The 21,019-nt window shown below is 48.4% G+C and overlaps 2 protein-coding genes across 7 annotated transcripts; one reads left to right on the plus strand and one right to left on the minus strand.

The window, feature by feature from the left end:
- Positions 1 to 6,315: 6,315 nt before the first annotated feature.
- TAF10 (TATA-box binding protein associated factor 10) lies at positions 6,316 to 12,230 on the minus strand. Of its 3 annotated transcripts, none has more exons than XM_044304089.1 (5): positions 12,030 to 12,230; positions 10,007 to 10,164; positions 9,478 to 9,542; positions 6,809 to 6,923; positions 6,316 to 6,722 (listed from the first exon to the last, which is right to left on the minus strand). In XM_044304089.1, the coding sequence occupies exons 1-5, from the start codon at positions 12,061 to 12,063 to the stop codon at positions 6,633 to 6,635; spliced, it is 462 nt and encodes a 153-aa protein (XP_044160024.1). In that variant the 5' UTR covers positions 12,064 to 12,230; the 3' UTR covers positions 6,316 to 6,632. The 3 variants fall into 3 exon arrangements, with proteins under 3 accessions (XP_044160024.1, XP_044160013.1, XP_044160005.1); XM_044304078.1 differs by lacking the exon at positions 12,030 to 12,230 and adding an exon at positions 11,219 to 11,446 and having other exon boundaries at positions 10,007 to 10,158; XM_044304070.1 differs by lacking the exon at positions 12,030 to 12,230 and adding an exon at positions 11,219 to 11,444.
- PGAP2 (post-GPI attachment to proteins 2) lies at positions 11,519 to 20,234 on the plus strand. 4 transcript variants are annotated; one of them, XM_044304032.1, is made up of 7 exons: positions 11,519 to 11,609; positions 12,047 to 12,168; positions 12,397 to 12,571; positions 12,876 to 13,116; positions 13,210 to 13,316; positions 13,849 to 13,957; positions 18,913 to 20,234. In XM_044304032.1, the coding sequence occupies exons 3-7, from the start codon at positions 12,398 to 12,400 to the stop codon at positions 19,041 to 19,043; spliced, it is 762 nt and encodes a 253-aa protein (XP_044159967.1). In that variant the 5' UTR covers positions 11,519 to 11,609; positions 12,047 to 12,168; position 12,397; the 3' UTR covers positions 19,044 to 20,234. The 4 variants fall into 4 exon arrangements, with proteins under 4 accessions (XP_044159967.1, XP_044159995.1, XP_044159987.1 ...); XM_044304060.1 differs by having other exon boundaries at positions 13,210 to 13,304; XM_044304052.1 differs by lacking the exon at positions 12,047 to 12,168 and having other exon boundaries at positions 11,530 to 11,610; positions 12,392 to 12,571.
- Positions 20,235 to 21,019: the final 785 nt, after the last annotated feature.

Here is a 21,019-nt window from a genome sequence, read left to right on the forward strand (position 1 = left end):
TAACTCTTTGTGTGTTATTAGGTTAAGCAGACTGTGATTGTCTATTGTTGTCACTTAGATGAAGATCAGATCACATTTTATGACCAATTTGTGCAGAAATCCATATCATTCCAAAGGGTTCACATACTTTTTCTTGCAACTGTATATCTAATTTAGCTGTAGTACAGCAGGAAATGAACCCGAATATCCTAGATAAAATTCTGGAACTGGGAGAGGGTAAGGTGTCAGTCTCTTCTATTTATTACAGAATGGAGAAGGAAAAGACCCAAGGGGGAGGCAGTGGGACTTCAAAAATTAGGTTGAACAGCTAGGAGATGGGAAAATAGATCAGAAAATACTAAAAGGATGGTTAATAGTGAGGAGTCACATTCTACTTTCACACTAGCGTTATTTCTGGATCCGGCAGGGATCAGCAAAAACCCTTCCGTTACTGATAATAAAACCGTCTGCATCCGTTATGAACGGATCCGGTTGTATTATCTTTAACATGGCCAAGACGGATCCGTCATGAACTTCATTGAAATTCAATGGGGGGCGGATCCGTTTTCTATTGTGTCAGAGAAAACGGATCTTGTTCCACATCCCAGGACGGAAAGAAAACCGCAGCATGCTGCTCTCCAGTATGGGAATGCAACCAAACGGATGGGAATGCATTTTGGAGCACTCCGTTCTGCTCAGTTATGTTTTGTCCCTATTGACAATGAATGGGGACAAAACGGAAGCATTTTTTTCCAGTATTGAGATCCTAGGACGGATCTCAATGCCGGAAAATAGAAACGCTAGTGTGAAAGTAGCCTAAATGAAGCTTGGAGGGACACTCAATTAAGAATTATACAAAGAGCCATATTTGGCTTTAATATACCTTCACACCCAGATAAACCTGACTGTATGACATATTGTCCGAAATGTGGCAAGGGGTACACGAACTTATACCATGGGCTCTGGATGTGCCCGAAGAGCAAACAGCTTTGGGAGGGGAGGCTCGGATGTTCAGAGAGATGTGGGGGCAGAGGGTGGAATTAACCCCCCCCCCAACTCTTCATATTCGACTTTGTGGAAGGGGAGGGTTCGAGGGTGTCTCTTCCCCATCTGTTCCTGTGTGTATGGTGACCAAAAGATGTATATTGCAGAGGTGGAGATACCCTCAATACCCACTATTGTGGAACAACTGAAAAAGCTTTTGCATATTGAGCACTCAGATACAAAAATGGAAGAGCTTTATTGTTACGTATATGACAGATTTAGAAATACCATATCTCATGCATCCTTTCTCTCGAACAGAGTGGTACCTGGTGGAGCAGATAAGGGGGAGACTGGGAAAGCTGCTCTTACACAATACTGGTATAAGACGTGGTCAAAGAGACTTTGGTGGGTTGTCAGATAAATATCAGTGCATCTAGTTAGGGAAGGATGCTCATAAAATGTAAGCCTTTTATTTTGAGCTGAAGTTAGACATTGTTTGTGCTCTATTGATGTTGTGTACCCCAATTGTACGTGACACTGTGCGGCGAAACCCACCTCGCCACTGAGTGGTGGAGAAGCCTGGATGCCAGCCTCTTGCCCCAGGATTGTGGGCCCTCTCATCAGCCCATGCTAAACTTAAACCCCATGGCGATTTGACTGTGTTTGTGGCATCTGAGCGCTGTTTGGATATATTGAGCGCTCAGATCAAAGCCATCTGGGGATATGAAAACACGGTGACCACTGGGTCCATGGCACAGGGTCAGACTCTGAAGTCACCTCCACATCATCCTGCTGTGACTAATAGGAGTGATCCAATCCACAATCTCATCCTCTTTCTCCTCAATGATAATGATGTGCCTTTCCGAAGCCAACAGGAACAACTGAAGCCGACTACTACTACTTCTGGTGCTTCTGCTGCCCATATTCTGGTTCTTTTGTTTTGAACCCTTCCGTAGCCCTGACATAATCGGGCCTCTCAAATAATATTGTGCACTACCCTGCGTATTGGTGTAGCAATCACATTTATTTGCTCTAGTTTAAATAGAATCAACAACCCCCAAAATGTGTGGAGATAGAAATAAATGCAAACCGGTTTAGGCCTAAATTCATTATCACTCAGATAATTTTGTGTGTTACCCAGTGCTTTGGTGTACTGATCAGCTATATGTTGGTTTTTAATTAAACTGAACAAGTTCAAAATAAAATTAAATTGCAACTGTGTGAATACAGAATATACAGAAATTGACGCTGACGCTCAATTTCACGTTAACACTCGCGGGTAGATTGCTGCCCTACCCTGTATATTGCTGTATATGCTCGGGCACCTCCCTGCCTGCTTTCTGCACTGATTGGCTCATCTAGGCTGTCTGTCAGCCTGGGAGCCAATCAGGACAAGCCCTCCCCCCACTTCCTCTCAGGGTCAGGTGAGAACCCCTTTTCTTCCTCCCTAGTGATTTTTTCCCCACTGACATCCGCAGTAAAATGGCGCTAAGTGCCGTTGTAGTAGTTTCGTCAGAAATGAACCTGAAAATATTTGGGTTCATCTACCATCTGACAAATAGCAAAGTTCAGACTGAACCCGGTTTGCTCATTGTTGGGTTTTATTTTTCCTTTCGAGATCAGTTCCTTTTAGTGTTATGCGGGAGATTTCTTGTTTTCTTATTCTGTTTATATGTGCACCCGTTTGTATGAATATTCCCTGCATCCCTGCTCTATGTGCGTTCCATATAATGAATGGGTTGTTAATATCCAAATATTCTTTCTATAGAGATTTATGTTTTTAGGGCGGTTAATAACTCTTTAGTTGCCATAAGGTGGAAGGCCTGTATATTGTTCTATGACTTCCATTGAAATTGGTGTCAGGAAATGTTAGCATTAAATGAATTTTTTTTTTTTTTTTATCTCCTTATTAGGAACATGTCTATTCTAGAGTAAGAATTAAAGGGGATAGAGTAGAAGGTGCAGCCATGAGGGCATCTCTATACGTCTAATAATGAGTTCATGCGTCTCAAGGAGGATGTAGATTCTAAGTCTGGGAACACAATATCATCGAAGTCAACACCGATTTTTTGTGGTCCTTCGGGGAGTTTTGTCGTTACGGAAGAGCGTCTCTTATGCAAATAAAATGTCACGGTTTAGAGATAACCCTTGATTAGAGCACTGGAGGCCCTTAGTATTAATTGATGAGACTTTAATAGTTATAATGTGAATTGGGTGGTTCTGATGTAATAGTGAAGCCTATGATATTACGTTTATACTTCTCTCAAAAGCCATTACAGATCCTATACGGAAAAACATAGAAAATCAGCAGGGTCAACTTGGGAAATAATTGATCCTAAAATAAAAAATAATAAGAATAAAATGAACATTATAGAGCCATAGGATATATGTCCTGTAATAGGCCTATACAGTGAGGAGATCGAGGCATCGGGACGAGCGTTATACATTACAGACAATAGAGTCCGGGTCATTCTAACGTGGTTTCCTCTTGGGCTGGAGATGTTTGGGCGTGCGAGAGCGATAGGTTCTATTTCGGAAGTCATTTTTCTCCTTCTCCAGGACTCTTGACAGTGTATGTGGCTTCGTGCTGATTTATGCCGATTCTTGTTGGAAAACCCCATTTGGATTTCTTTTCATTTGCACAGATGGTTGATAGATTCCTTCTGGCTCTGAGAATTGTCATTGAGAGGTGCGGACACGTGGATATGCTGGTGGAGTTTTCTCTTTCTGGTTTCTTGATGTAGTTGTCCTCTAGTCTTCAGGTCAGGAGGAGCGTAACGTAGCTTAGGTCTGCGGTGTGTGCTCGATCTGTCGGAAGGGATGATGGGACGCGTAGAGAAGAGTGACTTCCGGAGTTGGGTTGTTTGATTTCTTCTGGTCAGGAGGAGCGTAATGTAGCTTAGGTCTGCGGTGTGTGCTCGATGTGTTGGAAGAGATGATGGGACGCGTAGAGAAGAGTGACTTCCGGAGTTGGGTTGTTTGATTTCTTCAGGTCAGGAGGAGCATAACGTAGCTTAGGTCTGCGGTGTGTGCTCGATGTGTTGGAAGAGATGATGGGACGCGTAGAGAAGAGTGACTTCCGGAGTTGGGTTGTTTGATTTCTTCTGGTCAGGAGGAGCGTAATGTAGCTTAGGTCTGCGGTGTGTGCTCGATCTGTTGGAAGGGATGATGGGACGCGTAGAGAAGAGTGACTTCCGGAGTTGGGTTGTTTGATTTCTTCTGGGATTCCTCTCATTTTCACGTTGCTCCAACACGATTTGACTTCATTAGTAGAGATATCGTAAGCGTCCATCTATTTTCAATGTGCGAGGTGCAGGAGCCGACAAGGTTTTGTAGAGCAGATCGCGTCACTTTCAGCGTTTGTGGTGAAAAACTAAAACCCTTTTATTCTTATCTTTTGGGCAGGTGTTTCTGGGGTTAAATAATCTGTATGCCGTTTTTCAGCTTAGGCTATTTTCACACTAGCGGTTTTTGCGGATCTGCAAAAAGGCCTCCATTACAATAATACAACCGCATGCATCTGTCATGCAAAGATCTGGTTGTATTATGTCTTCTGTAGCCATGACGGATCCTTCTTGAACGCTATTGAAAGTCAATGGGGGACGGATCCGTTTTCTATTGCGTCACAGAAAACTGATCCGTCCCCATTGACTTACACTGTGTGCGGATCACTTTGGCTCCGCTTCGTCAGGCGGACAGTAAAACGCTGCAGGCGGCCTCCAGAGCGGAATGGAGACTGATCAGAGGCAAACTGAGGCATTCTGAGCGGATCCTTTTCCATTCAGAATCGATTAGCGCAAAACTGATCCGTTCTGGACCGCTTGTGAGAGCCCTGAACAGATATCACAAACGGAAAATCAAAAGACAAGTGTAAAAAGTCGCCTAATTTCTGTGGGTTTAACAGAAGAGCCCCTGCTGGCGCCATTAGAAAGTAGAGCCATTGCGTAGGCTGTTGAAGATGAGGGACAGTCGCCATCTTGTGCAGTAGCATCTAGCAGGACACGGGGCCTACATGCACAGTATGGAGGATTAGTGAGGCTCTGTCCTGTCAGCCAGGTCACGGCTCTGGTCACCGTGCAGTCAGGTTCTTCTCACTTTGTCCCCGAGGCTCTGAACAGGGAGGGGGCGTGAGGAGCTGCCCCGGGGCACAGCCAGACACGTGCCCCCAACATCACCTAATCCCAGATTCCTCCCCGTCTCAGAAGACAATGCTGGTGATGTCACGCCCCTGCAGAACAGTAACTACCACTCACAGATATGGGCCTGTCGTAAGACCCTGCCACACATACGATGGGTATTCTGACCAGGGCCGCTCACTGTGCCGAGAAATAACGTGTTGGTTCTGTTCATACCGCATGGATTTCACACTGAACCGAATGGGGAGGGTCTGTGGGAAGATTTTAGCGTGGAAATCCATGTGGAAGTCTTCTCATCTGAGCAGACCCTTATAGGAAGCTTAGAACAGCACCAGTCACTAAAGGGGCCTCTGAGAGTGCAATACGGATCACCAGGATCAGATCACTGGGGACTAACTCCCAGCACCAATATTTGAAGAAGCTGTGGACCTCTAGTGAGCGCTACAACCTCCCGGCAGCTGACGCACAGCGCCCTCCATTCTATAATGGCTGTGGTTGGTATTGCAGCCCAGGGTCATTGAATAGGACTGAGCTGCGCCAAGGTCAGGTGACCGATGACATCACTGCCCTGAGCTGTACCTGTTGCAGTATAAAGAAGCCGCAGTGTGCATCCCAGTGCCGCCCCTTCAAACAGCTGATTGGTGGGGGTGTTGCGAGTCAGACCCCCACCAAGCAGATATTGATGACCTATCATCAGGATAGTCTTTAAAGGGGTTGTCCAGGTTCAGAGCTGAACCCGGACATACCTCCATTTCCCCCCGACAGGAGCAGTTCATGCTCCGATGCTCTCCTTTGCCCTGCGCTAAATCACGCAGGGCAAAGGCATTTTTTGGAGATCCGGTGACGTACCGGGGCTCTCCATGGGGCTGCCAGGAACCCCGGTGACGTCACCGGCACTGATGGGCAGGATTTAGTGCTGCCCTAGCCAGTAAAACGGCTAGGGCAGCACTAAAGCCCGCCCATCAGAGCCGGTGACGTCACCGAACACACTGCCAGGCGGAAGCTTCCACCCGGCAGTGTGTTATTGAAAACAAAAGAACCTGTGGCAGAAGTTAAGTGTTCTGTGATCACAGTGCAGACCATCCCAGAATTATACTGGGGACCTTATGGTATAAAACTTAGGGTCCTGATGAGGAGATGGAGATTTCAGCTCTGAAGCTGCAGGATACAGCTATACCATTCCGTCCACATGCAAAGAATTAAAGTGACCACCGGATGATTCTGAAAACAATGTCTGTATTTCTTCCTTCACATCCACGACAAAAACCAAAAGATGCTATTTACAGCACAGCCCCTCCCCCACTAAACATGGCGGCCAGAAGCTGAAATGTAGCGCAGCCCTCAGAGGAGGAAGCGGCAGAGACTCTGATACGGTCATGGGCCAAGGCTGCCGCTCACATAACAGGCGGGAGAAAAATGTCCAGGAAACAGGAGCGCAGACCGCGACCTCGTCCATGTATCCAGGTGGCTGCAGGACGTCAGCAAGGACTCCGCCCCGGCCGGCACAATCACCAGGCGTCCACACCCGCTGCACTAGGTGAAATAATGTGGCTTCTTCACGTTGATGCCGTATTCTGACAGGGCCGGGCTCAGGTCCTCCATGGTCAGTGTGTACTTCTTGTCCTGCAGAAGAGAAGGACGTTAGAAGGAGCGGAATGCGTAGGTGACAGTAAACATCTGCTGGCGCCCCCGTGTGCTGGAGGACTCACCTTGCTCTTGCTGCGGGAGCTCCCGGATGCGGTGCCCTTCATCTTGCAGTGCTGCAGAGCATCATTAGCAATGTCCGATATAAACTTCTGAGCTGCCAGTGAGATCAGACGAATGCTGCAGAGAGGAGCGGAGGTCAGTAGGAAGCCCTGGAGCATGGCTCGTGTAACGCAGCGCGGCTCACAGCAGCACAGAGTATATTTTATAACAAATTGTGTTACTCTAGAGGCTTCTGCGCATGAGAGGGATACATTACATCAGCAGTCCCCACCAGATAACCCCTCCTCTCACTGTGACATCAGCAGTCCAGCTATAATCCCTCCCCTCTCACTGTGACATCAGCAGTCCCCACCAGATAACCCCTCCCTCACTGTGACATCAGCAGTCCCCAGCTATAATCCCTCCCCTCACTGTGACATCAGCAGTCCCCAGCTATAATCCCTCCTCTCTCACTGTGACATCAGCAGTCCCCAGCTATAATCCCTCCTCTCTCACTGTGACATCAGCAGTCCCCAGCTATAATCCCTCCTCTCTCACTGTGACATCAGCAGTCCCCAGCTATAATCCCTCCTCTCTCACTGTGACATCAGCAGTCCCCAGCTATAACCCCTCCTCTCTCACTGTGACATCAGCAGTCCCCAGCTATAACCCCTCCTCTCACTGTGACATCAGCAGTCCCCAGCTATAACCCCTCCTCTCACTGTGACATCAGCAGTCCCCAGCTATAACCCCTCCTCTCACTGTGACATCATCAGTCCCCAGCTATAACCCCTCCTCTCACTGTGACATCAGCAGTCCCCAGCTATAACCCCTCCTCTCACTGTGACATCAGCAGTACCCAGCTATAATTCCTCCCCTCACTGTGACATCAGCAGTCCCCAGCTATAACCCCTCCTCTCACTGTGACATCAGCAGTCCCCAGCTATAATTCCTCCCCTCACTGTGACATCAGCAGTCCCCAGCTATAACCCCTCCTCTCACTGTGACATCAGCAGTCCCCAGCTATAATCCCTCCCCTCACTGACATCAGCAGTCCCCACCAGATGACCCCTCCTCTCACTGTGACATCAGCAGTCCCCAGCTATAATTCCTCCCCTCACTGTGACATCAGCAGTACCCAGCTATAATCCCTCCCCTCACTGACATCAGCAGTCCCCACCAGATGACCCCTCCTCTCACTGTGACATCAGCAGTCCCCACCAGATGACCCCTCCTCTCACTGTGACATCAGCAGTCCCCACCAGATGACCCCTCCTCTCACTGTGACATCAGCAGTCCCCACCAGATAACCCCTCCTCTCACTGTGACATCAGCAGTCCCCACCAGATAACCCCTCCTCTCACTGTGACATCAGCAGTCCCCACCAGATAACCCCTCCTCTCACTGTGACATCAGCAGTCCCCACCAGATAACCCCTCCTCTCACTGTGACATCAGCAGTCCCCACCAGATAACCCCTCTTCTCACTGTGACATCAGCAGTCCCCACCAGATAACCCCTCCCCTCACTGTGACATCAGCAGTCCCCACCAGATAACCCCTCCCCTCACTGTGACATCAGCAGTCCCCACCAGATAACTCCTCCCCTCACTGTGACATCGGCAGTCCCCACCAGATAACCCCTCCTCTCACTGTGACATCAGCAGTCCCCACCAGATAACCCCTCCTCTCACTGTGACATCGGCAGTCCCCACCAGATAACCCCTCCCCTCACTGTGACATCGGCAGTCCCCACCAGATAACCCCTCTTCTCACTGTGACATCAGCAGTCCCCACCAGATAACCCCTCCTCTCACTGTGACATCAGCAGTCCCCACCAGATGACCCCTCCTCTCACTGTGACATCAGCAGTCCCCACCAGATAACCCCTCCCCTCACTGTGACATCAGCAGTCCCCACCAGATGACCCCTCCTCTCACTGTGACATCAGCAGTCCCCACCAGATAACCCCTCCGCTCACTGTGACATCAGCAGTCCCCACCAGATAACCCCTCCTCTCACTGTGACATCAGCAGTCCCCACCAGATAACCCCTCCTCTCACTGTGACATCAGCAGTCCCCACCAGATAACCCCTCCGCTCACTGTGGCATCAGCAGTCCCCACCAGATAACCCCTCCTCTCACTGTGACATCAGCAGTCCCCACCAGATAACCCCTCCTCTCACTGTGACATCAGCAGTCCCCAGCTATAATCCCTCCTCTCACTGTGACATCAGCAGTCCCCACCAGATAACCCCTCCTCTCACTGTGACATCAGCAGTCCCCACCAGATAACCCCTCCCCTCACTGTGACATCAGCAGTCCCCAGCTATAATCCCTCCTCTCTCACTGTGACATCAGCAGTCCCCAGCTATAATCCCCTCCCCTCACTGTGACATCAGCAGTCCCCACCAGATAACCCCTCCTCTCACTGTGACATCAGCAGTCCCCACCAGATAACCCCTCCTCTCACTGTGACATCAGCAGTCCCCACCAGATAACCCCTCCTCTCACTGTGACATCAGCAGTCCTCCCCAGACGAACCCTTTGCAGTGGTCCCTGTGAAAGCTGCTTATCTTGGCTCAGGCAGGATAACAGATATATCACTGTGTGATTAACCCTTTCCTTGCTAGTGATGATGAAGGGATGTTAAGCTGCTGCAGCGCCGGTTCACTTGTTTGCACTTTTACTCACATCCTGGGGTCTGAAGCCTCGAATCCTGCCCGGTTCAGATAGTACCCGGTGACTGCATCCGGAATCTGTCAGAGAAGAAGGAAGGGTGACTCCTGCGCTGATACATACACACATATACCCCGTACATACATGGTACGAGGGAGGAGGTTATGTCACCAGAAGAGGGAGGTTCAGCCCGGGTCACACATCACATGACCTGCTAAGGGCACTTACCTGACTCACTGCTGCTCCGCTGAGCGCTTTCTATTTTTATAATGGGGACTGAGTGGACAGGATTTTGCACTCAGCCGGTGACATGCTGCGTGCGGCTGCACAGGGCACAGTCTGCTGCCTCTCCTGGGCCTCGGACCTGTATCTGTGCATCCGCAGGGTCAAGTCCACAAGTTAATTATCCATAAAACTATACCGTCTGACAGCTCTGGGCAATGCATCATGGGACATGTAGTCAACGGGACTACTGCCTGCCGAGAGAAGCTGGAACAGACCCACTACCAATATGCTGAACTACAACTCCCAGCATGTCACTTACAGTCGGTGTATAATCCTCTAGCTGCATCAAGAAATCCACAAGAGGAGTGCTGGAGATGACCGGCTTGATGTCTCCATTGGTCACACCCGGTGGCAGGTACACTCCATTAGAAAGGGAACTTTCAGCAGGAGCCGCGGCCAATGCTGCCGACACTGGAACTGAGAATACAGACACAATGACGGCAACGTACGGACAGCAGGAGGGCTGTATACTCAGTGCTGCGCCCTACTGGGGCCCCCAATAACACAATGATCATTACAGCATGGATCTCAATATAAAGAGGAGTCACTGTGTACATACATTACTGATCCTGAGTTACATCCTGTATTATACTCCAGAGCTGCACTCACTATTCTGCTGGTGCAGTCACTGTGTACATACATTACTTATCCTGTACTGATCCTGAGTTACATCCTGTATTATACTCCAGAGCTGCACTCACTATTCTGCTGGTGCAGTCACTGTGTACATACATTACTTATCCTGTACTGATCCTGAGTTACATCCTGTATTATACTCCAGAGCAGCACTCACTATTCTGCTGGTGCAGTCACTGTGTACATACATTACTTATCCTGTATTGATCCTGAGTTACATCCTGTATTATACCCCAGAGCAGCACTCACTATTCTGCTGGTGCAGTCACTGTGTACATACATTACTTATCCTGTATTGATCCTGAGTTACATCCTGTATTATACTCCAGAGCAGCACTCACTATTCTGCTGGTGGAGTCACTGTGTACATACATTACTTATCCTGTATTGATCCTGAGTTACATCCTGTATTATACCCCAGAGCTGCACTCACTATTCTGCTGGTGCAGTCACTGTGTACATACAGTACTTATCCTGTACTGATCCTGAGTTACATCCTGTATTATACCCCAGAGCTGCACTCACTATTCTGCTGGTGCACTCACTGTGTACATACATTACTTATCCTGTACTGATCCTGAGTTACATCCTGTATTATACTCCAGAGCTGCACTCACTATTCTGCTGGTGCAGTCACTGTGTACATACATTACTTATCCTGTACTGATCCTGAGTTACATCCTGTATTATACTCCAGAGCTGCACTCACTATTCTGCTGGCAGACAATATAGCAGCAGGGACTCCTAGGAGATTTCAGCTCTGGAGCTCTGATCATTGCCTCCCCTGTCCCCAGCTCCTCCGGTCACTATGTGCTTCTCTCCCCGTCAGTCTCACCGCTCGCCCGCCGCTCCCCAGGGTCTCTTCCAGGCAAACCAGCTCCAGTCCCGACGGTTACGGTGGCGATGGGCCCGGGTTTGGGGATATTGGCCGGGCTCGGTTTATTTTCAATCACAGCCCCCAACGGCGCCGCTTGTCCGGTTACCGGGGGCTCCTGGACCGGTTCTGTCGAACTCATCTTGTAACTGTCAACTTCCGGCCTGGAGCGGAACTGCCTGAAACACGTGATGATTAGCTGGGGCTGACGTCATCACGCCAGGCACGTTTTCCTGGCCTCTGTCGCGGATAAGTTAGAGAATGCAGCCATATTGCTACACCCGGAAGTGCTGCTTCTGTCCTGTATCTATGCAGTGATTTCTGAGGAGACGGCTTCTCCTACTGCGCCCAGGTAACGGCCGTGTCCCCATCTGTACCGCTCCTCCCGCCGTGTCCCCGCCTGTGCCGCCCCCCCTGGTGTTTCCCCTTGTTCTATAATCCCCTTTTCTTACCTGTGTCCTTCCCCAGCTGTACCATTCCCCCCATGTCACCACAGAGAGCTTCCCTTACCGAGCACAGGACCCCTCCCTGCAGCCCTCAGAGGACCTTTACCCCCTTCATGGCAGTCTTTAAGGACCAACACCCCCTGTACCCCAACATCAGAGCGTCTGGCGCCCCGCCTGCCCAGTCCCCGCGGCGCCCCGCCTGCCCAGTCCCCGCGGCGCCCCGCCTGCCCAGTCCCCGCGGCGCCCCGCCTGCCCAGTCCCCGCGGCGCCCCGCCTGCCCAGTCCCCGCGGCGCCCGCCGCCCCACCTATCCTATGCTCAGGTTACCGTTTCCTCCTCTCCAGGGTCTGAGGACATGCATAGTCCCCCGTGTCAGATGCCCAGGCTGTGAACCGTCTGCAGGATAACAGGTTATCAGGGGCCAGGACCTCACAGTGACCTTGAGGAGGAGCCCCCACTGACACAAGTAAGCAGTGCAGTATGCTGGGAGTTGTAGTTCCTCAGGTTATAGTCCTCGTTTCTCTGTAATGTCGTCGGACTGGTTCACTGCCCTCCAGGCTTATAGTTACAGGTGGAATATCCGGGCGTGGTTCGCTCGGCACTGCCAGGGTAGTGATGACTTACGTCCGGTTGTGGTGCTGGGCGGAGATACTCAGTGACTACCCGTAACCTTCTATATTTTCTCCATTTCCAGGATGACTCATCTCCCCCTGACGATGCCCCCTGACCGTGGGGGCGGGCCCCTCTTCCGTCTGAAGTTCACTACGTTTGCGGTGGGAACGGTCTGTCTGCCGCTCTGCGGTTTTATCTTCTGCATCGTTTGGTCGCTGATTTTCGACTTTGAAAAGACGACGGCCACGCACTGCGGGGTGAGCGAGGTGCACGTTCCTGGGGTGCAGCAGTGAATTGTGGGTAATGCTGGTTAGAAGGTGTGGGGGGGGGTTCAGCTACTAGAATCTCTCTGTGCCGCCCGGCCCCTGACTACACGTTGCGGTGTGGCTGCCCCGATCCCTGCAGTAACACCGGCGTAGTCGTAGCACACTACAGGTGAGTGCGTGGCTGGCGGCCATATTGTAACTGCAGACAGAGGCTTAGGAATCATTGGGTTAGGTGACCACCGGGTACAGCAGAGAAGTCCCTGCTCCTCTGACATCACTGCTTCCCTTCTTCCAGGTCCCTAATTACCTGCCGTCCATCAGCGCGGCCATCGGAGAAGTGACCCCACAGAGGTTGGTCTGGCGGTTCTGTATTGGCCTCCACTCTGCCCCCCGCCTGCTCGTAGCGGTGGCGTACCTCAACTTCTACCTGGGAGGAGGCGGCTCGTACTGGAGAAGTCACATCAACTTCCTGCTCAATGTATTTGAGATCCTGTGTCTTCTCCTGCTGACCTATGTGTCCTCCAACGAGCACCATGGTGAGACGGCTGCTTCCTCAGCACCTCAGTGGCCACCACCCCTCCCCCCACCACCACTCGCTGATGATTGGATGTTGCTTACCTTCTCCCCAGGGATCCATCAGCTGGCTTTTATCTTCTTCATGTTCTTCTCCCTCGGATACATGTTCATAACCATCAGGATATGGAGGATATCGAGGAAATACTCTGTAAGTGCCGAGGTAAGGACGTGGACATTTCCTCAAAAACGCCTCACCAACATATCATGCCTTCTTCTCTAGTCACCTCTAGAGCTGCAGTCACTATTCTACTGACAGGAAACCAGAAGAAAAGGGACTGCAGCTCTGGAGGTGGCTGGAGTATGATGTGACTGAGGATTACGGGGTGCAGCTCCTATCAGACACAATGAGGGGGATGCACAATACGGATGATGGAGGCTGAGAGCAGAAGGGGCAGTGGAAGGTGAAGGCAGGTAACTGAGAAGTCAGGGTAAGAAGCAGAAGACTCCCTGGAGATATCAGACGTTGGAGACTGCGAACCGGCTAACGCAAAAATCCGGAATAGGACGGGAAACTAAACAAACAATGAGAAGAGCAGGACGATGAGGTAAAAACACGCATCAGCACCTCACTTACAGCCCGAGCTCTCACTGGTGACAGGGGCCCGAGTACTTATTGTTACACCCCAGAGTAATGTAAACCGGACACAACCAATGTCCCTTGTAGATACTGATCTAATATCCATGTGTCCTAGGAACGCCGCTCATACACCTGGAAGAAGTGGCTCTTCATCTTCAACCTGACAGCATTCCTGGTCTCCCTTCTGTTCTATTATCGCCACAATCTGCACTGTGAACCTGGAGGTAAGCAATGGGGCCTGACCCGAAAATACTAGCAAAAAGGTAGGGGGAAATTTATAGAAAATGTAAACCGTTCCGGCTAGGGCTGCAGCTATCGATTATTTTAGTAATCAAGTATTCTATCGATTAATTCAACGATTTATCAAGTACATTAATAAGAAAAAAATGAATTAAAAGAAAATTTTCCTTTATAAAAACTCATCAGCCCTCTCAATGCCATCATGTCCCCCACTGCCATCAGCCCTCTCAATGCCATCATGTCCCCCACTGCCATCATGTCCCCCACTGCCATCAGCCCTCTCAATGCCATCATGTCCCCCACTGCCATCATGTCCCCCACTGCCATCAGCCCTCTCAATGCCATCATGTCCCCCACTGCCATCAGCCCTCTCAATGCCATCATGTCCCCCACTGCCATCAGCCCTCTCAATGCCATCATGTCCCCCACTGCCATCAGCCCTCTCAATGCCATCATGTCCCCCACTGCCATCAGCCCTCTCAATGCCATCATGTCCCCCACTGCCATCAGCCCTCTCAATGCCATCATGTCCCCCACTGCCATCATAGCCCTCTCAATGCCATCATGTCCCCCACTGCCATCATGTCCCCCACTGCCATCATAGCCCTCTCAATGCCATCATGTCCCCCACTGCCATCATAGCCCTCTCAATGCCATCATGTCCCCCACTGCCATCATAGCCCTCTCAATGCCATCATGTCCCCCACTGCCATCATAGCCCTCTCAATGCCATCATGTCCCCCACTGCCATCATAGCCCTCTCAAGGCCATCATGTCCCCCACTGCCATCATAGCCCTCTCAAGGCCATCATGTCCCCCACTGCCATCATAGCCCTCTCAAGGCCATCATGTCCCCCACTGCCATCATAGCCCTCTCAAGGCCATCATGTCCCCCACTGCCATCATGTCCCCCACTGCCATCAGCCCTCTCAATGCCATCATGTCCCCCACTGCCATCATAGCCCTCTTAATGCCATCATGTCCCCCACTGCCATCATAGCCCTCTTAATGCCATCATGTCCCCCACTGCCATCAGCCCTCTCAATGCCATCATGTCCCCCACTGCCATCAGCCCTCTCAATGCCATCATGTCCCCCACTGCCATTAGATCAGCCCCTACATGCCATCATGTCCCCCAGCGCCATCAGCCCCTCCATGCCATCCATTGCCATGTATGTCCCCTAGCGCCAACAGCCCTTTCAAATCATAGGTGCCTCCTCTTCCACCGCCAGCAGATTCAAGCCGCTGCTAATGAGCATACTTACCTTTCCTGGCGTGTGTGCAGTTGGCTGACCATGTCGTCTTCCCAGCATGCACTGGGATAGACCTGACATCACACACGGCGTCAGGCAGCGCGCTGACTATGTGTGCATGCGAGGCCCTGGTCGGTGCAGCGACAGGAGGCCACGGAGCGGTGAGTGATAGCCGGCTTCACTTCACTCACGCTCCGTGGTCACATGATTTAAAAAGAATCCTCGATGCAGAGAAATTGCATCAAGGATTTTTTATTTTTTTTTTGTATCCATTACATTGATCCCATCAAGTAATCGTTGCAGCCCTAGTTCCGGCTCCAGTGATTATTATATCATGAAACTCGGGCGTGAAAGCAGCAATGTAGATTTATTCATCTCAAACAATTTATGGAAACAAAAGCGGACCCCAGTGCTGGGTACACCGCCACAAAATGTCAGTGTCTCAAGAACTTGTCCTGTGGACTTGAGCATCAATTACAGCTTGACTACAATGTCCCCTGCTGTTCACAAGTCAACTTTGGCTTCATTCACAAGTCCGTGGAACACGGTCCGTGAGATACCGGACTGCATCCTGCTTAGTGCAGGAGCGCACGGCGTCATTGGTTGCTAGGACGCCGTGCGCTTTGTGCCGCCGCCCCAGTACAGTAATACATTTGTATCTATGATCTATACGAGTGTATTACTGTACTGTGGCGGCACAAAGCACACAACATCATAGCAACCAATGACGCCGTGCGCTCCTGCACTAAGCAGGATGCCAGTCCGGTATCTCACGGCCCATGTTCCACGGACTTGTGAATGAAGCCTTATTGTCTGCTGAGGCATGGCATCCCGCTCTTCATGAAGGGTGGCCCTCAGGTCATTGAGGTTCTGGGGTACAGAGTTCCGAGCCTTTACACGGCGACTCTGCTGATTCCATAGGTTTTCAATGGGATTCCGGTATGGAGAAAGTGCAGGCCGCTCCATTTGAGGTCCCCTAGTCCAGCAATGATGGACCTTGATGGGCTGGCGCATTGTCCTCCATGAAGATGAACTTAGGCCTGTGTTGTTCCTGCAGAGGCACAATGACTGGATTCATGATGTTCTTCAGGTAGTTGTCACGTAATGATGTGGGAGGGAACACCACACCGACAGCAGGAGGGAACAGAAAAGGAACTAGGCCTCAAAGCGAGAGAAGGGGAAACGGACACCACCTATGGAAACCCTAATCCTAGCCCTGACTCGTATCCGTATGAACAGACCTTGAGGGTAGGAATGTTTATACACAGGAACCTGAGATCCTGGAAACCCTGGAGTAGTGTCTGGGCTTGAGACGACCTGTTCCTTCCAATATGAAAGAACAAGCACTTCCCTGAGGTCTAGTAACAAAAGACAGAGGGGAAACAACAAAATATAGTAACACTTAACTTCTGAAGTAAATGGACGAGCAGGAACTCAGAAGAGGACCACACACCAGCACTTCCAATATCAAACTGAAGCTATCAACCGTATAGCATGATGGGTGACGCCAGACTAAATAGGGGAGTTGGAATGACCACTAAGCTACACCTGAGACCATAGGTGTGGTCATTACCAGCAACAACACTGAAACAAGTGAAGCCAAAGAGGCTGTCAGATCTCTTCACGTGCAGCCAGTCTCTTAGATCTTCTGACACCTGTCACTTTAGAGACCGGGACAGTAGTATGGGCTTGTCACTGGACCATTCACAAAGTGTAGGACACCTGTCACCAGGATTTTGTGTATACAGCTGAGGACATGGGTTGCTAGATCGCCGCTAGCACATCTGCAATACCCAGTCCCCATAGCTCTGTGTGCTTTTATTATGGAGAAAAAAAACGATTTGATACATATGCAAATTAACCTGAGATGAGTCCTGTCCCTGACTCATCTCACGTACAGGACTCATCTCAGGTTAATTTGCATATGTATCAAATCGCCTTTTTTACACGATAAAAGCACACAGAGCTATGGGGACTGGGTATTGCAGATGTGCTAGCGGCCATCTAGCAACCCATGTCCTCAGCTCTATACATAAAATCCCAGTGACAGGTTCCATTTAAGTTCTCCTAGAAAGGTTAGAGGACATTGTAGGGTCATCCTGAAATTTCACACAAGACAAATATCCCAAAGCTTTTTGTGAGTAGTGTACAAGAATATAACTACTATAATACTGCCTCCTATGTACAAGAATATAACTGCTATAATACTGCTCCTATGTACAAGAATATAACTACTATAATACTGCCTCCTATGTACAAGAATATAACTACTATAATACTGCTCCTATGTACAGGAATATAACTACTATAATACTGCTCCTATGTACAAGAATATAACTACTATAATACTGCTCCTATGTACAAGACTATAACTACTATAATACTGCTCCTATGTACAAGAATATAACTACTATAATACTGCTCCTATGTACAGGAATATAACTACTATAATACTGCTCCTATGTACAGGAATATAACTACTATAATACTGCTCCTATGTACAAGAATATAACTACTATAATACTGCTCCTGTGTACAAGAATATAACTGCTATAATACTGCTCCTGTGTACAAGAATATAACTACTATAATACTGCTCCTCTGTACAAGAATATAACTACTATAATACTGCTCCTATGTACAGGAATATAACTACTATAATACTGCTCCTATGTACAGGAATATAACTACTATAATACTGCTCCTATGTACAGGAATATAACTACTATAATACTGCTCCTATGTACAAGAATATAACTACTATAATACTGCTCCTGTGTACAAGAATATAACTGCTATAATACTGCTCCTGTGTACAAGAATATAACTACTATAATACTGCTCCTCTGTACAAGAATATAACTACTATAATACTGCTTCTATGTGCAAGAATATAACTACTATAATACTGCTCCTATGTACAAGAATATAACTACTATAATACTGCCTCCTATGTACAAGAATATAACTACTATAATACTGCCTCCTATGTACAAGAATATAACTACTATAATACTGCTCCTATGTACAAGGATATAACTACTATAATACTGCCTCCTATGTACAAGAATATAACTACTATAATACTTCTCCTATGTACAAGAATATAACTACTATAATACTGCTCCTATGTACAGGAATATAACTACTATAATACTGCTCCTATGTACAAGAATATAACTACTATAATACTGCTCCTATGTACAGGAATATAACTACTATAATACCGCTCCTATGTACAATAATATAACTACTATAATACTGCCTCCTATGTACAAGAATATAACTACTATAATACTGCTCCTATGTACAAGAATATAACTGCTATAATACTGCCTCCTATGTACAAGAATATAACTGCTATAATACTGCCTCCTATGTACAAGAATATAACTACTATAATACTGCCTCCTATGTACAAGAATATAACTACTATAATACTGCCTCCTATGTACAAGAATATAACTACTATAATACTGCCTCCTATGTACAAGAATATAACTACTATAATACTGCCTCCTATGTACAAGAATATAACTACTATAATACTGCCTCCTATGTACAAGAATATAACTACTATAATACTGCCTCCTATGTACAAGGATATAACTACTATAATACTGCCTCCTATGTACAGGAATATTACTGGGATAGTGATTTAATTCCCGGTTTTCTCTCTCCCGCAGTTTACACCGTCTTTTCGTTCTTCGAGTACTTGGTCGTCTTGACTAACATGGGCTTTCACATGACGGCTTGGTGGGACTTTGGCAGTAAGGAACTTCTCGTCTGCTCACTGGAGGAGGACAAGAGAATCTGATGGCCGTGCCTTCACCGTCCTATGTTTGTGGTGGTGGAGTCTGGGGGGTGAACTGTCACTGCGCAGTCACATCGTGGTCATGACAGACCTGGAATGGTCACTTACTGTCTTCAGTGAGATCTTCAGAACGCTCTCCACTCTCAGGAGCCGCTCCCTGCACTCCTAGACACTCAGTGTGGGAGGTGTACTGAAATTTGGTGTGGATTTTGTGTGGCATTTGACCGCCCTCTAGTGGAGAGTGTATACCTGCAGACTGCATGATGTTACCAGACCGCCCTCTAGTGGAGAGTTTATACCTGCAGACTGCATGATGTTACCAGACCGCCCTCTAGTGGAGAGTTTATACCTGCAGACTACATGATGATACCAGACTGCCCTCTAGTGGAGAGTATATACCTGCAGACTGCGTGATGATACCAGACTGCCCTCTAGTGGAGAGTATATACCTGCAGACTACATGATGATACCAGACCGCCCTCTAGTGGAGAGTATATACCTGCAGACTACGTGATGATACCAGACCGCCCTCTAGTGGAGAGTATATACCTGCAGATCATGTGATGTTACCAGACCCCCCCCTAGTGGAGAGTATATACCTGCAGACTACATGATGTTACCAGACCGCCCTCTAGTGGAGAGTATATACCTGCAGACTACGTGATGATACCAGACCGCCCTCTAGTGGAGAGTATATACCTGCAGATCATGTGATGTTACCAGACCGCTCTCTAGTGGAGAGTATATACCTGCAGACTGCGTGATGTTACCAGACCGCCCTCTAGTGGAGAGTATATACCTGCAGACTGCGTGATGTTACCAGACCGCCCTCTAGTGGAGAGTATATACCTGCAGACTGCGTGATGTTACCAGACCGCCCTCTAGTGGAGAGTATATACCTGCAGACTACATGATGATACCAGACCGCCCTCTAGTGGAGAGTATATACCTGCAGACTGCGTGATGTTACCAGACCGCCCTCTAGTGGAGAGTACTGTAGGGGCTTTGATGATTTTCTGGATGATTAGTGGTCCTGCTCCCCCTCCCCGCCATTCTCCTCTATATACTGCAGTGGGGGGGATGGAATTATCACAGATCGGATATTTACAGATTTATAATTTTTTATAAATACATTTTCTAATGTTTTATTTATTTTGTGAATGATCTGTTTTTAATAAAGATGAAGACAAATTATTTTAACGCTTTGTATTTTTGTGTAATAGGGGCACTGCCGCCCTCACACCAGCTTCATACTGTTAGGTTGTTTGGGTCGGAGCCGGTCTGGGGACACCTGGCAGTTACTGTCTCAGTTTTTTTATAGATTTAGAAAAACTCTTGTTTTTGTACCGTTAACTGCTTACTCTGACTCTCTGGCAGTATTAGTTCTTCAGGTCGTGTGGATACTCCATTAGTTCAGGTTTTTAGGTAGTATGTGCGCAAGAATTAGTATTTTATTAAAAGAGATAGATTAGATATATAATTTTTTTATTTTTTTTTTCTTTTTTTTTTTTTTTTCTTTGACAGTTTCAATTCCGTTACAGAATAGTTTTTTATGCTTAGTGGATCGGCATGCCACTGTATATTTTTGATGAACAGTTTATGGAGATCAAGGGGTTAAACTGCCAGACTCGGAGGTTCCACTGACCCCGGCCATTAGTGCAGAACCTCATAGCCCCTTCAGATCTGCTCTGGACACCCACGTGGGGCTTTTACTATAATAGTGTACAAAGGCACCTGTGGGGTCAATTCATTTTGTCTTCTCTATCACAATTGTGATCGAACATCAGGGATCCCTCAAGATCATCCACTATGAAGGACCGTAATAATGAGGATCAGTGAGACTTCTGATGATAGACAGTAGTAATAGGGAAGGGTGGGGATTACCTGCATCAGGAAGACATGGACAGAATCGGGGGAGACATCTGAGGATGGACAGGATCCTGAGAATCATGGAAGATGGACCAGATGGTTAGGGTCAA

Source organism: Bufo gargarizans, chromosome 1, assembly GCF_014858855.1.
Source record: "Bufo gargarizans isolate SCDJY-AF-19 chromosome 1, ASM1485885v1, whole genome shotgun sequence".
In the NCBI taxonomy this organism is placed as follows: Eukaryota; Metazoa; Chordata; class Amphibia; order Anura; family Bufonidae; genus Bufo; species Bufo gargarizans.